The 14,125-nt window shown below is 35.9% G+C and overlaps 1 protein-coding gene across 3 annotated transcripts in view; it reads left to right on the forward strand.

The window, feature by feature from the left end:
* Positions 1–13,563, forward strand: part of PPP4R4 (protein phosphatase 4 regulatory subunit 4) — an 88,716-nt gene extending 75,153 nt beyond the window's left edge. For all 3 annotated transcript variants that reach the window (XM_072963643.1, XM_072963644.1, XM_072963645.1), the window contains 8 exons: positions 1,029–1,070; positions 1,169–1,243; positions 4,152–4,221; positions 4,652–4,735; positions 5,031–5,124; positions 6,217–6,287; positions 10,402–10,549; positions 12,965–13,563. In XM_072963643.1, coding sequence (XP_072819744.1) covers positions 1,029–1,070; positions 1,169–1,243; positions 4,152–4,221; positions 4,652–4,735; positions 5,031–5,124; positions 6,217–6,287; positions 10,402–10,549; positions 12,965–12,989 — 609 coding nt within the window. In that variant the 3' untranslated portion in view covers positions 12,990–13,563. The remainder of the gene's footprint in view (positions 1–1,028; positions 1,071–1,168; positions 1,244–4,151; positions 4,222–4,651; positions 4,736–5,030; positions 5,125–6,216; positions 6,288–10,401; positions 10,550–12,964) is intronic.
* Positions 13,564–14,125: the final 562 nt, after the last annotated feature.

Consider the following 14,125-nt stretch of genomic DNA (forward strand, 5'->3'; position numbering starts at 1 on the left):
TCAGAAAGAATTTATTAACTGAAGAGATAATTCAAGCCGACACCATAAATAGGGACAAAAATGACATAGTTAAATTAATGGATTATTAACCTACAGTGGGTTGTTCTGGAGTACAGTTGTCATTCTAAGAACATAACACATGAGGGAGTCAATCTGTCCCATGAAAATTCTATAGTACAATGTCTCTCAAACTGAGATATTGGGAACCTCTGAGGAAGCTATTCAAAGCTTTGGGAGAAAAATGGAATAGCTTAGTCTAGTCAGTTTTTTACGATGAAAAGTAATTTCATTTAAAAGAGACATTTCATGGCATACATTATAACATTTTCATAAGTTTCAGCATAAAAATAAAATTTTAGATAAGCCTTATGTTTGTAATAGATACCTTTGGGCATATGAGTAGATGTACTTTATTTTGGCCAGCAGAGTTACTCCCATAAAGGAGTACTGTCCTCCTTCAGAAACAGGACCCTGGATTACTTGGAGTGTTGTTTGATTGAAATGATTTGTTTCAGACCAATGTATTCTGAAAGACAAATAACTAAATTAAGAGAATGCTTTCAGAGCAAAGTCTTTTCTAATGGTTAGAACATCATAATGATCAAAAGTTTCTGTGGAAAGGAACAAAGCATATTAAGCCAAATGATAGCTTGCTTCATATACAGATAATAAGCTGAAAGATTTTTTAATTCAAAAATTGTATTTCTGAGAAGTCAGAAAGGAGTGGCATGGGAAGTTATTAGAAATTAGTTAAATTGCATGTGTTTAGTATTTAAAGTATTCCTCTACACTTTCTTCTCTTAAGGTTAAAAACTTAAAAGTTTAAATGGATCCTGGCATTACTATATAGAAGTTGATTAAAAATCCATCATAGAATTGAGAAGAAATCTATTTAGAGGCTTGCTAAATTAGCCTTTCGCATAGTACAGAAGTCTCTTCTTTGAACCTCCATCTGGAAAAGATTTTGAGAAATGATTAGTTGGTCTAATTTAATTACTCTTGAATAATTTAAAAACTTTTCTTTGTAGACTGTGTTAGAATTGGACAGAATGGAAATGTCTATGGATGCTGTGAGTACACTCTCATTACCTTGTTGAAAGGAATATTTAAAAATTGGCAGAAACTCATCATTAATGTTTCACAATTTCATTTTAAACTTTAAACTTAGTTTCAGAAAAAGTTTTATGAAAAAGATTTGCTGGATCAAGAGAAAGAAAGAGAAGAGCTGCTTCTTTTGGAAATGGTATGTTTTCACACGAACACACATGTACTCTTTTCTGGCCAGTATTAACTGTGCTTTATTAAACTTAATAAATAGCTTCTTTCAATTTTACACCATTTTTTTTAACCTAAATGACTAAATAAGAGTCCTGATCTTTTGAAATTTGTTGTTTTATAAACCGGAAGGAAAACTACATTTGAGAGCCTTTAAAAAACTACCTTATTGAAGTATAAATGACATATGATTAACTACAAATATTTAAAGTGTACAGTTTGGTGAATTTTGACATATGGACACATCCACGAAACCAGCAGCATACAAAATACCAAACACTGCCATTCCCTCAAAAATCTCCTCGTGCCCCTTTGTGGCCTACATCTTTTATTCTTAGTCCATGGCAACCACTAATCTAGTTTCTGTCACTATAAATTACTTTGCATTTTCTAGAATGTGTATAAACTGAATGATATATTAGTACTTTTTTGAGTCATGCTTCTTTTCATCAGCGTAATTATTTTGAGATTCATCCATGTTGTTGTGTATATCAGTAGGTCATTCTTTTTTACTTCCGAGTTGTAGTCCATGTTATGGATAGACCACAGCTTGTTTATCCACCTCTTAGTGGACGTCTGGGTTTCTTCTAGTTTGGGAACATGAGTGAAGAAGTCTTCGGACATATGTTTTCATTTCTCTTGGGGAAGTCACCTAAGAATGGGATAGCTGGATTGAATGGTAGAGTGCACTTAACTTAAAAACAAAGACTGTTTTACAAAGTAGTTGTGCCATTTTGCATTCCCATCAGCTGTGGTGGAGAGCTTCCGTTACCCCACATCCTCTGGAATGCTTGATGGAGGAACATGTAATGGTATTTCGTCATGGTTTCAAATTGCACATCCCTGATGCTTAACGAGGTTGAGCGTCTTTTCCTTTGTGTATTTGCCACACTTATATCTTAGTTGATGAAGCCTCTTTTCAGATTTTAATGTGGGTTGTCTTCTTCTTACTGAGTTGTAAGAGTTCTTTATAAACTCTGTGTATAACTCCTTTGTCAGATACACATTTTCTGAATATTTTCTTGGAGTCTGTGCTTACCTTTTCATTTATTTAATAGTGTCTTTTGAAGAGCAGAAGTTTTTAATTTTGATAAAATCCAACTTATTCTTTTTTTCTCTTAGCATAGTTCATGCTCCCTTGTTCCATAATTTTCTATCCCAAAATTATAAAGAGTTTTTCCTATGTTTTCTTCTAGGAATTTTAGTTTTAGGTTTTACATTTTACATTTATATGATTCATTTCAAGTTAATATTTATATATGTTTATTTTTTTCCATCTGAATGAGCAATTATTTTAGCACCATTTGTTGAAAACTTTTCTTCTCCATTGCCTTAGCATCTTTAAAAAGAAATCAGTTGTCCATATATATGTGTCATTTATAGGCAGTCACCTCATGCATGAATTCAACCCAGGATTTGGAGGAATAGAGTGGAACAGGCTGGGGCTGTGGGTCTTTCCAAAGTTCCTAGGATAGGAGGTCATGGCAGCAGGAAGGGAGGAGGTGGCAAGGGATTTGTAAGTCATGGGCACAATCCATCCTGTACCCAGGCTGGGTTCAGGGAAGGCACGGAGATCTCCCTCCTTCCCAGGCTCTGACCCCGTTACTGACCCCTGGGCCCTGCTCTGCTACTCAAAGTGAATAATTTCTGTTTCTGTTGTTCCATCTTCATTGTCACCAGTTCTTTTCCTGCCCTCCCCATTTGGCTGCTGAGCCTCTCTAGTGATTTTTTAGATTTCTAGCACTATATTTTTCAGTTTTAAAATTCCCATCTCTTTTTTATATTTCTTATTTCTCTGCAGAGAATTATGCTGCAAGATAAAAAAACTTGAGTGGAAATCTTCTGAAAAGCGAAGTGCATTTTTATCTCAGCAGTCTAAGACAGAGATTAGCGTTCAGGATTGCCAGTGGTAGAAGCTGTAGAGAATATACAGACTCTAAAGATTTTAGGACTTAATAACCTAAACCCAAGACAAAAATCAGACAATAGGAAAAGACCCACAGATGACCCTGGTATTAAAGTTAGCAGACAGTGACTTCAAGACAACTGTGATTAATATGATCAAGGTAGCAGAGGAATAGGTAAACAGGTAACACTGCTGTTAACCTTGCTTACTGATATTTTTCAGTTTTTGCATGTTTTATTTTCATTTTTAGAGTTTTTGTCTTTCTTATATAGTGCAATTCTTCGTGGAAGTTTTTTATCTTGTCTGTTTTCTCTGCCTTTTTCTTTATTTTACACGTGTACTTGAGAAGAATGTGTGTTCTCCAGTTGTTGAGCACAGTGCTCTGTACATGTCAGATGCCAAGTTTGCCCAGAACTTGATATGTTTATTGATTTTTCTTGCCTATTCTGTTGCAATAAAGAACTCTTGAGTTTTGCTAACATTTTGTTTCTTGGTCTGGGAGCTGATTATACAAATGTGTTCATTTTGGGAAAATTCATTGAGCTGTACACTTTGTGCACTTTCTCTGCATGTGTTACTCTTCAATAAAATATTTTAAAAATATCTAAAAGATCACTTCTTCTCTCAGTCTTTTAAAAGAAAGATATTTTGCCATTTACCAGTCAGAAATGGAAAGGGCCAATTGTAACATGTTTTGCTAATGAGTTAGTAAATACCTTCTAGCAACTAAAGGCTCATCACAGCAAGGATACTGCACTCATTATGACACAGTTCTGTAGATGTTTAAAAAAACACAAATATAAAAGAAATGTGACTTCTTTAGATGCTACTGTGGAAGAAAGATGATTTCTGTTAGGCGTTTTTGTGAGTTGTGTCTCTATCTCTAAAGCTTAGGGTAATTTCTCATTAGAACAGTTTTCTAAGTCTATTTATGCTAACCTTTAATGCTAAGATACTGTTTTAATAATAGGAACAATTAGAAAAAGAGAAGCAACAAAGTGATGGAAGGCCCATGAGCGATAAAGCCTTTGAAAAGAAACGTAAGTAGTTTTCCTGTGTCTTCACCATCAAGTCACACAATGGATGTTGCATCCTGGCATTCTGAAAGGCCGTGCTGAGTTTTTAATCTTATATGGAAAATTGCTTCACTTTCTTTCATTTATCAAAAATTGTTTAAGTGGCTGCCTGCTGTGGTAGAGATTTAGATATACATGAATAAATGGTGGGGGGTCTGTGTGGGAGTTCAGATCCTTCAAAGGAAAGCTTGAACTGATAACAGCAATCAGATTGGGAAATTGATCACTGAATAACTAAGACTGAAATATTTAAATATATAAAGTTAGAATACTTGGGAAAGAGTGCTGCTTAGCTAGGAATAGTGATCCATCTACTCTGTGTTGTCTTGTGTGTATATGGAGATTAATGAAAACTCAGAGGAAATTACAGCATCTAAAACAGAGTTTGTTTTAGGTAGAGACACCAAAACACCAACGACTCTGCCCAAGAGCATCCCCATTGCTGTTCCTGGACCCTCTTCTGCCACCTCATCCGCAAGTGAGAAACTTCTCCTTTTATAAACAATAATTACAGGAAAGTCACTCCATGAAATGAGGTATATTATTGGAAAGCAACATTTGCCTTTTACTGTTAGTTGTTTTGGTAGTTCTTAACGGGCAGTAAGAGGTAAGAGACACTCCAGTCAGCTCAAACTAAGGAAAGGAAGCTGGACCCATCGACCCATCCGTGTTTTACTGAAGGTTGTGGGAGTTGGAGAGGAAATGGGGTTGGGGCAGCTAAGGATGAGCTGATGAACTAAACAGTTGCATTCTCTTTGTGCTTGCTTCTCTAGGCAAAGAAATCAAGAAATCCAAATTGATTCGAAGCCAGTCTTTTAATAACCAAGCTTTTCATGCAAAATACGGCAACTTAGACAAGTGTGCTAGGTATGATCTGTCAGCTATTCATATTTCGACTTAATTATATTTTACAGTCACACATCTTTATGTGAAATGTTTACATTGCTATATAAAATCAGGATTAATCTTGAGCTTTTTATAGCTCACTAATTTGTATGGTATCTTCTGTAAAGATATCATATTAAAAAAGATTAGTCTACCAATTTGCATAAGAACAGGGATCGTGGAATTCTAGGAAGCCCACTGCCATGATGTGTGTAACAACATCGTGGAATCTGCGCGCTGTTTTATGGGGAAGGTGGTACTGCATCACGTATGCCACACAGCTTCCAAATGGGTAGGGACACGCCTCATGTACTAAATGGACGCGGACATCCACTTCCTGTTAGTATTGTTGCTGTCTGTAAAGAAGCCACTGGCCTGTTTCTATGGTTAAGTGGTCACAACAGAATTCTCCTGAAAATAGATGAATGTCTAGTTTCCTTCTGGCCCAGCAGACAAAATTGTAAACAGTTAAGATTAGGGGAGAATCAGCGTAAGTTAAATGACCATGACTTTTATATTTATTGTACACATACAGCTGCAGGGCTGTCGACAGCCAAAGTCATTTTAAGGAAATGTAAATGTCTTTGAAGCTATTTGTCAAGAAAAAATAATGTGTTATAGAAAAAATGTTTTTCTTTTCTTATTTTTATCTTTTTATAAAAGATTGAAAAGACTTATTCTAAATTTTCACCATATTTTTTGACATTATCAATAGATCTGTCTAGGGTTCTTAGCCAGTAGGGTGATCTCGAGATGGACAAAAGAGATTAGAACTAAAGAAGAGTTACATCCAGGAAGATTTTATCCATTATTACCAATATTACCTGTTTTGGTTGAGCATCAAAAGAAAAACTTATTCTGAGGCAGCAAAAGTTTAAGAAAATACTTTCAAGTTAAAGACAAAGTAATTGTTGTGACATGGAATGCCAAAAATAATTGAGAAATAAAGTAGCAAGCATGTTTCATAAGATGCAGAGGAAAGCATTGAAAAAAGGTTAGAAAAGGCCAATGCTAAGTGGCTGGGATTGAAGGAAGCATTTTCTTGTAATTTAAAATAATTACGTTCTTTTCTAGTAAAAGTTCTACAGCAACATATACACCTTCCGTCTCAGGGTTAGGAAAGACTTCTATGATTTCACTGACTGGTAAGTATCAATCTGAGCTCTTCAAAAAATTGTTAAATTTCATAAAATATGACTTTTTAAATGACCTATTTATTTTTAGGTGCAGTTTCCTCTAAATTTATCTTTATCAAATACCAAAGAAATTAAACTTTTCCCTAACAATTAAGAAAATGCTTCACTGTACTATTTTGATTTCACTGTGTCCGGAGTCAGAGTTCAATACTTTTAAAAGAGAAAAAGGGCAAAATGATAGGCCAGGTTTTACCATAGTCTGAGGCCCTGCTAAGACATAGACTGAGAGTTTTTGCAATCATTTTTAAGGACATTAAAAACAGTAGGGCTTCACTGTGGACCATTGGCAGCTAAACAATCACAATATCACATATCTGAAAGTTTATACCAGGTTTCAGCACACTTCTCTGTCAAGGACCACATGGTAAATATTGTGGGTTTCTTGGCCAAATTGGTTTCTGTGACAGTTACTCAGCCCTGGTGTTGTAGTGTGAAAGCAGCCCAGATAGTGTGTGATGAAGAGGAACGGCCATGGTACTGCAGTGTCTCAGGGAACAGGAAGGCTCGAGGACAGGGAGAGGGTGGGGGGCAGCCGGCAAGTGGAGCAGTCAGAACACACACCCTGTATCTATTAAGTTTGCCATCTTACAGGGGTGTGGATCATGGTGCCCCCAAACATTTCCAATAGTAACATCAAAGATCCCTGATCACAGATCACTGTAAGTATAATAATAATGAAAGAGCTTGAAATGTTGTGAGAATTATCAAAATGTGAGACGAAGACGGAAAGTGCGCAAGTGCTGCTGGAAAAATGGGGCCAGTAGACCTGCTTTACGCAGCGTTGGCCCAACCTTCACTTTGTAAAAGACGCATTGTCTGTGTCACCTGCAGTAAAGTGAAGTGCAGTAAAACGAGGTACAACTTACCATTCAAAGTCTTAAATAAAAGTGGGTCTTTAATAAGGGTAAATCATTTATTAAAATATTTGAAAAATACTCTATTTTAAAGTTTCAGTATTATTTTGGGGAGGGAATAAGTTGAATGACATATCACCTAGATTTCTTGGTTAGAAAAATACACTTATTATTATTTATTACTTAATGAGTTACATTCTGAGGGAAAAGTCGCAGTATAATTACACATCTGATCTAGAAAGAGAAAATGGTAGCAAAATGTCTCTTAATGAATGTATTAGGTGTTTACATAGAGAAGAGATTTTGTTTACTCGTGGGACTTAAGATGGGCTTCAAGAGGATTGTCATTTGAGATGAACCTTAAGGTACACTAGGATTTTGTCAGACAGAGACGGGTATAGAATACCATCCCATGTGTCCCAGGCAGGGGACCTGTCCTAAACAAAACTGGCTGTTGTGTCTTAAGGCAGCAACAGCAGGCTGGTTTGGCAGAAGCATGGAGTGGGTGTAGGGAGAGTAGTGTTAAATAAAACAAAGGAAAGGTCAAAGTCATGGCTTGGAAGGCCATGGATTACTTTTTACTTAACAAGAACCAGTTGTCATCAGTTACAGCATCCCAAAGCTCTGTGGGCACCACAGACTGGGGGAAATGTAATGAGAATCCCAGTAAGGATTCAGGGAAACAATTGCAGTGAATCCATTGTTAGTGAGTATGAAAATCAGTGGAACCCTTTTGGAAAGCAGTTTGGTAAAGTTCATCAAGGATCCTAGTTTTTAAAAATATTCTATGACCCCCCAAAAATCCCATTTCTAGTGATCTGTCATAAAACGATAAAATAAAATACATAAAATGAGATAAAAATAGGTCATGGCGTGTACCCTTGATACGATGTGGTGAAAATGCTACTTTATCTCAGTCATCCTCCCTCAAACCTGTAACCCTAGTCTAATGGTGAGAAAAGCTTCAGACAAATTCCAATAGAGGCACAGCCTACAAAATATTTGACCAGTACCTCTCAAAACTGTTAAGGTCATCAATAGCAAAGAAAGGCTAAGAAACTGACCCAACCAAGGAGAGCCCAATGGGGAGGTTATAGCTCAGGTGGTAAAGTGCATGCTTAGCATACACGAGGTCCTGGGTTCAATCCCTGGCACTTCCACTAGAAATAAATAAATAAATAAACCTAACTTCCTCCCCCCACAAAATTAAAAAAAAAAAAGGAGACCCAACAAGTAAGTGTAATGTGGTGTCCTGGGTGGCATCCTGAGACATCAGCAGTCATTAGGTGAATACTGAGGGAGTCTGAATGCACTACGGACTTTTGTTAATAATAATGTGTCTCCATTGGCTCATTAATTGTACCAAGTATAACATAAAATGTAAGCTGTTGATAATAGGGTAGCTGGGTCAGGGGGGCCTTCATGCTATCTTTTTAACTTTTCTCTAAATCTAATACTTTAAAAAAAATAAGTCTATCTGAAGATAACATTTACAATAACTTCAAAACTATTAAATGCTCAGGGGTAAATTTAACAAAATATGTGCTAAATGCATACTCAAAACTTCAAAACATTGCTGAAAGAAATTAAAGAAGGTATAAGTGGAAAGCTGTACCATGTTTACGGATTAGAAAACTTAGTATTGTTTTGGTGTCAGTTCTTTTTAAATTGATCCAGAGATTCAGTGCAATTATGATAAAAATTCTGGCAGCCTTTTTGTAGAAATTTATAAGCTAATTCTGTATCGAAATGCATAGAACTGAGTTTTTCAAAAAAGAAAAAAGTTAGAGAACTTAAATTACCTGATTTCAACATTTACTAATAAAGCTTCAGTAATCAAGACTATGTGGCTCACACGGACATATATAGACAGTTGGGTTTCAGCAAAGGCTCCAAGATAAATCAATGGTGATGGGATAGTATTTTTAAAAGTGATGCTAGAACAATTGGATATCCATAGTGAAAAACCCAGAAACTGGATCTCAATTTTTACTTCACACTATACACAAAATTAAGTCAAAATGTATTATAAACTTAAGCATAAAAGCTAAAACTCTGCCATTTCTGAAGAAAATGTAGAAGGAAATCTTTGTAACTTTGGAATTGACAAAAATTTCTCTAAACCATGAAGAAAAAATTAACGTATTGAACTTTGTCAAAATTTAAAACTTTGGCGCTTTGAAATAGAGCACTAAAAACATACCAGGCAGGTCACAGATTGGGAGAAAATATTCATATTACATATACCTGACAAAGGACTTGTATCCAGACAATAAAACGCTCTTTCAGATGAATCAAGCAACTGATTTTAAAATGGGAAAAAGATTTGAACAGTCAGAGAGAAATGCAGATTAAAAGCAATGAGAAAAACGCACACACACACGCGCGCAGAGATACCACTTCATCATACACACTAGAATGTTTAAAAAGGCTCATAATATCAAGTGTGTGTGAAGCTGTGGAGCGACCTTCCGGGACTCTCCTGTGTTGACGCTGGAAATGCAACATGGTGTAACCACTTTGGACAGAAGTTTGGCAGTTTTTTATGAAATTAAATATCAATTACTATATGACTCAGCAATTCCTGGCTTTTACCGAAGAGAAATTAAAACATATGTCCACACACAGACTTATGCATGACTGTTCATAGCAGCTTTATTTATAATAGTCATATTACAAAGTTTTTGGAAAAAATCCAAATGCTTATCAGTAAGAGAAAGGATAGACAAATTTTGGCATGTCTGTATAATGGGAATACCAGTCAGTAAATTTTTTTAAAAATGAAGTATTGATATATACAAGATGGATAAATCGCAACATCATTGTGCTGAATGAAAGAAGCCAGACCAAAAAAGAGTACAGACTGTGTGATTCTATTTGTATAAAATTCTGTAAAATGCAAACTAATCTGTAGCAACAAGAGGCAGATCCGTGGTTGCCTGGAGTCGGGGAGGAAGTGGAGGGAGGGATGAGGAGGGTGGGCAGGAGGAAACATTTAGTGGTGATGAGTATGTTCAAGCTGGTCACTTCATGGATGTATACAAATGTCAAAACCTTAAATTTGTGTGGTTTACTGTGTATAAATTATACCTTAATAGAGCTGACTTTAAAAGAAGGGAGGAAGTCAGCTATCATTAACCTTTCTTCTCTTAGGTTGACATCTCTCATAGTATATTCAATCCGTCTGACTGTACTTGTATTACTTTCAGATGATTCATTCCGGACTCGTAATGCCAGTAGTGCTCCGAGTTCCTTTTCTGCTAATTCTTCCCTGGCTGGCACCTCCCGGGTGACAGGTAACTCAGTTGATCCAAAGAGCAGTGGAAGTAAAGACACACAACCACGGAAGGCTACCTTGTAAGTAACCTGGTGATGTACTGTTAAGTGCATTGTTCTTTTCTTTTTCTCAGTGTACTTTCCTTCCCACTTAAATTCTTTCCAAAGAATAGAAAATGTCTGTAAAGAAGACATAGAAATTAAAAGGGCTTATTATCACATGTGTCTCTGTTATGTTAGATACTTTATATATGGCAAGAATATCGTAACCTTAAGGAATCAGTGAGAAGCTTTAAATGGCTCCCACTGATGTCTGAGATCTATTTATTTTTCTGTGAAATGTATGCATTCAGGAAATTTAGCTCTGAGAAGACACTGGGTATGATTGCATTCCTTTAAACAACCAGCTTAAGTACACAGTATTTAATGACCCAGTGTTCAGGATACAACTGATGCCACTTAAGAAATATTACTACACATGGATCCAATAAGCTAGAGATTTCTACAGACTACACTTGTTCCTTAAATTTATAAAAGTTATAAAGGGCCTGTGTTCTCCTTCCCACCCCCACCTCCAACCCTGTGGGGCCTTTTAATGCACCGGTTGTATCTTGTTTGAATTGTTGGAGCCTTTGTTTCTTTTAGTTCAACATTTAAGAGGGTAGTGCCAAAAAAAATCACCAGGATGAGAGATCGTATCAAGGCAGAATTGATTCATCCAAGATGCCCAAACTGTAGTTACAGGTTTACGCTTCCATACGGGATCCCTGAGTCCTCTGATTAGAGAATTTAAACAGGATTTAGGTTTTTTTAAAAACACATTTCATTTAATTCATGAGTTTTTTTTTTTCCTAATAAAGTTTCTGACATGCATCTTTTTTGCAGAAATTCCACACTGGAATCCCTTTTAGGAACTGCACTGTACTATAATTTGCTCTGAATTTTTAATTGGCCATTGGTAAATACAAATATAGATGTATTCAAAATTTATTTAAAACTTAGAAACACATGTATTGAAGAGAGCTCAAGGAAAGAGCAGGACTATATAATAGAAAAAGTAATAGAAAAATAATACTGGTATTACAGATTAGTAGTGTTATTACAGAGAATACTTACCACAGCGACCGCTCTTGGCCCACACACTTACTGCTCTAATGATGACACTGTGCAAGTCCCACTTGAAAGTCTTAAAGTAGAGGCAGGACGGGGTGATGGTCTATGGAGAGCCTGGAGCTGGAGCCTTGTGCCCTGGTTCCAGCAGCAGCGAAGCAGCCATGTGCCTTTCAGGTCAGTGCTCTGGTCCTCTCTGTGCCCATCTGTGAAGTGACCGGGTGGACTCATGTTCATCTTCTGAGGTGCCTTCCATTCTGGCATCCTGAAAGCCTGCCTATCACCCTCTACCCGCTTCCTCTCAAAAGATGGCCCTGAAAGTTTTCTGTTGAAGAACATGTTTAATAACATCTGGATGCAGCTCATTCTTTTTCTAAATGCCACAGGCATTTTTTAAAGGCCATTGAAACCTAATGTATTTACACCAGCTCTCCTTTATTTCAGGTTACTGTTTTTATCTGTTCTTTCATTGTTGAGCATGTTTTTCCTTTTTTATGGACTGAATTTTCTCTTGCTCAATATATATAATTATATAAATCATTATGTAATGAGTTATACCTATAATTGATTTTAAAAAAAATCTAGAAACAAACACTCTGCTAACAAGTCATGTCAAGTTCTTTTCTGAATATTCTGAAAGAGGAGGACTGTTGGCCTCACAGCTGCTGTGTTCACATGTAACTGAATACACAGGCCCACAACGCTCTCTGCGTGTTATGTGATTCTAATTTGGACTTTCTGCACACCGCCGCACAACTGGGGCAGGTGACCCACGCCTACGCTGGCCACGTTCCTTTGCAGTTCATACCTACAGTTCAGCACCACGCCATGTCCAAATGAAAACCTGTCCTTTTGGCTTAAAATAAGCCTATGAAGTGATTTCAGAAAGTATTATCTCAGTTTTTGCTGCTCAAAAGAATTCTGTGCAATACATTCTCCAAGTTTTCAGTGTCATGGAGGTGATGCATCTGGTATTTAGGAATATCACAGTCTTATAGGAAGTACAGGAATGCATCGTATCTTTATGTCTTTCAAGGCCAGATGATTGATATATTTTAGACTGTGTTAATTTATTTTATGGTTATACAAAATGAAAAATGTAGGAAAAGTATGAATTGAACTGAATGCTATGTTAGGTGCACATAGGATTTGGTAATTAAAGGTTATTCCCAGTAATCTTTAATGTGTAATTTACTTTTCTACTTAATCACAATTCTCATATATTAGGTTTATTCAAAGTAGATTATGTCTATTTCTTTACTTTGTAAAGCATTACGTGGATAAACTTTTTCATGTTTTGTTTTCTTGTTTTCCTCCCTACTTTTTTCTCTCCTTCTCTCTCCCTCTCCTTTCTTCTCTCTTTTTCCTTCTTTCTTCTTGACAAAGAAAATCCAGAAAATCCAATCCTTAGATCATCTGCTTGATGGAGGCAAAACAAAAACAGCTGGAGACAATGTGACTGATGGACAAAAGCTAAAGCAATGGCTGGGGCTTTTTTTTTTTTAACGAATGGAAAAGAGATACATAATGGCAGCTGATGTTGTTAAAAAGTTCCATATTTGAAATTAGATTCCCTAGGAGGTATAATACATATTTCTTGAATAATAATGTGGTCATAGAATTCCAATGTTATAGTGAAGTGTAATGAAAAACAACTGTAGGAATGTGCTTTAACTACTGCTGCAAAAGAGACACACCTGCATTTATTTGTGCAGGAAACCATCTATTTAATTGTTCTAGAGTTTAGCATTTAAAAATTACACGAAAGGTCCAAATCAGCTGAAATTGCCCTGCCTACGTAATCACTCGGAGGGGGACTTGGGAGTAAGAAAGACACTGCATTTTCTCACGCATCTCCAAGCCCAACTGAAAAAAGTCACACTGAAACAGGGTACAAACAGCTGTCTGAGATTGTATCAGTCCTGCGATTGTGGTGACAAGATGTTGTACCTGGACATTCTGAAATTAAAATTTGGCAATGAAAATTCTGCAGAGATTTCTGATAACTTTCAGCTACAACTACCTTAAAAATAATAGATTGATGATTTCTTTTATTTCCTAGAAGAATTTATTTTATAAATACTTTGTTTACATTTTAGATTGTTTGTCCTTACTGAATTAAAAATAATGAGCCTAGTTTGAATCAGCTGTTATTCCAAGCTATCATGCTTAAGCTATGTCAACAGCATTTATTTGTACTAATGCTAATATTTCCATCAAAATTTGCCTGTGGCGCATATATACAGTTCTTAATTTTAAAATGTCAGTTCTTGAGATAGACTGTATGAAGCTATTGTCAGCTTCTCTATTTCACAATGCAATCAGCATATAACTATATTGATATTAGAAAATATTTGTTTTTTTTAAATATATTGATGTATGATAAAGATGATCTGATTTGTGAATGCATATGCGTGTGTGGTTACTTTTTATAATGTGAAATAATGAATAATGAATTTACTGAAAATAAAACATAGGTTAATGAGACACCTGTGTTTGTGAAAAAAGTTTTAAATACTTTCCTGCAGTTTTTATTTTATAATCAAA

The sequence above is a fragment of the Vicugna pacos genome, chromosome 6, assembly GCF_048564905.1.
Source record: "Vicugna pacos chromosome 6, VicPac4, whole genome shotgun sequence".
NCBI lineage: Eukaryota > Metazoa > Chordata > Mammalia > Artiodactyla > Camelidae > Vicugna > Vicugna pacos.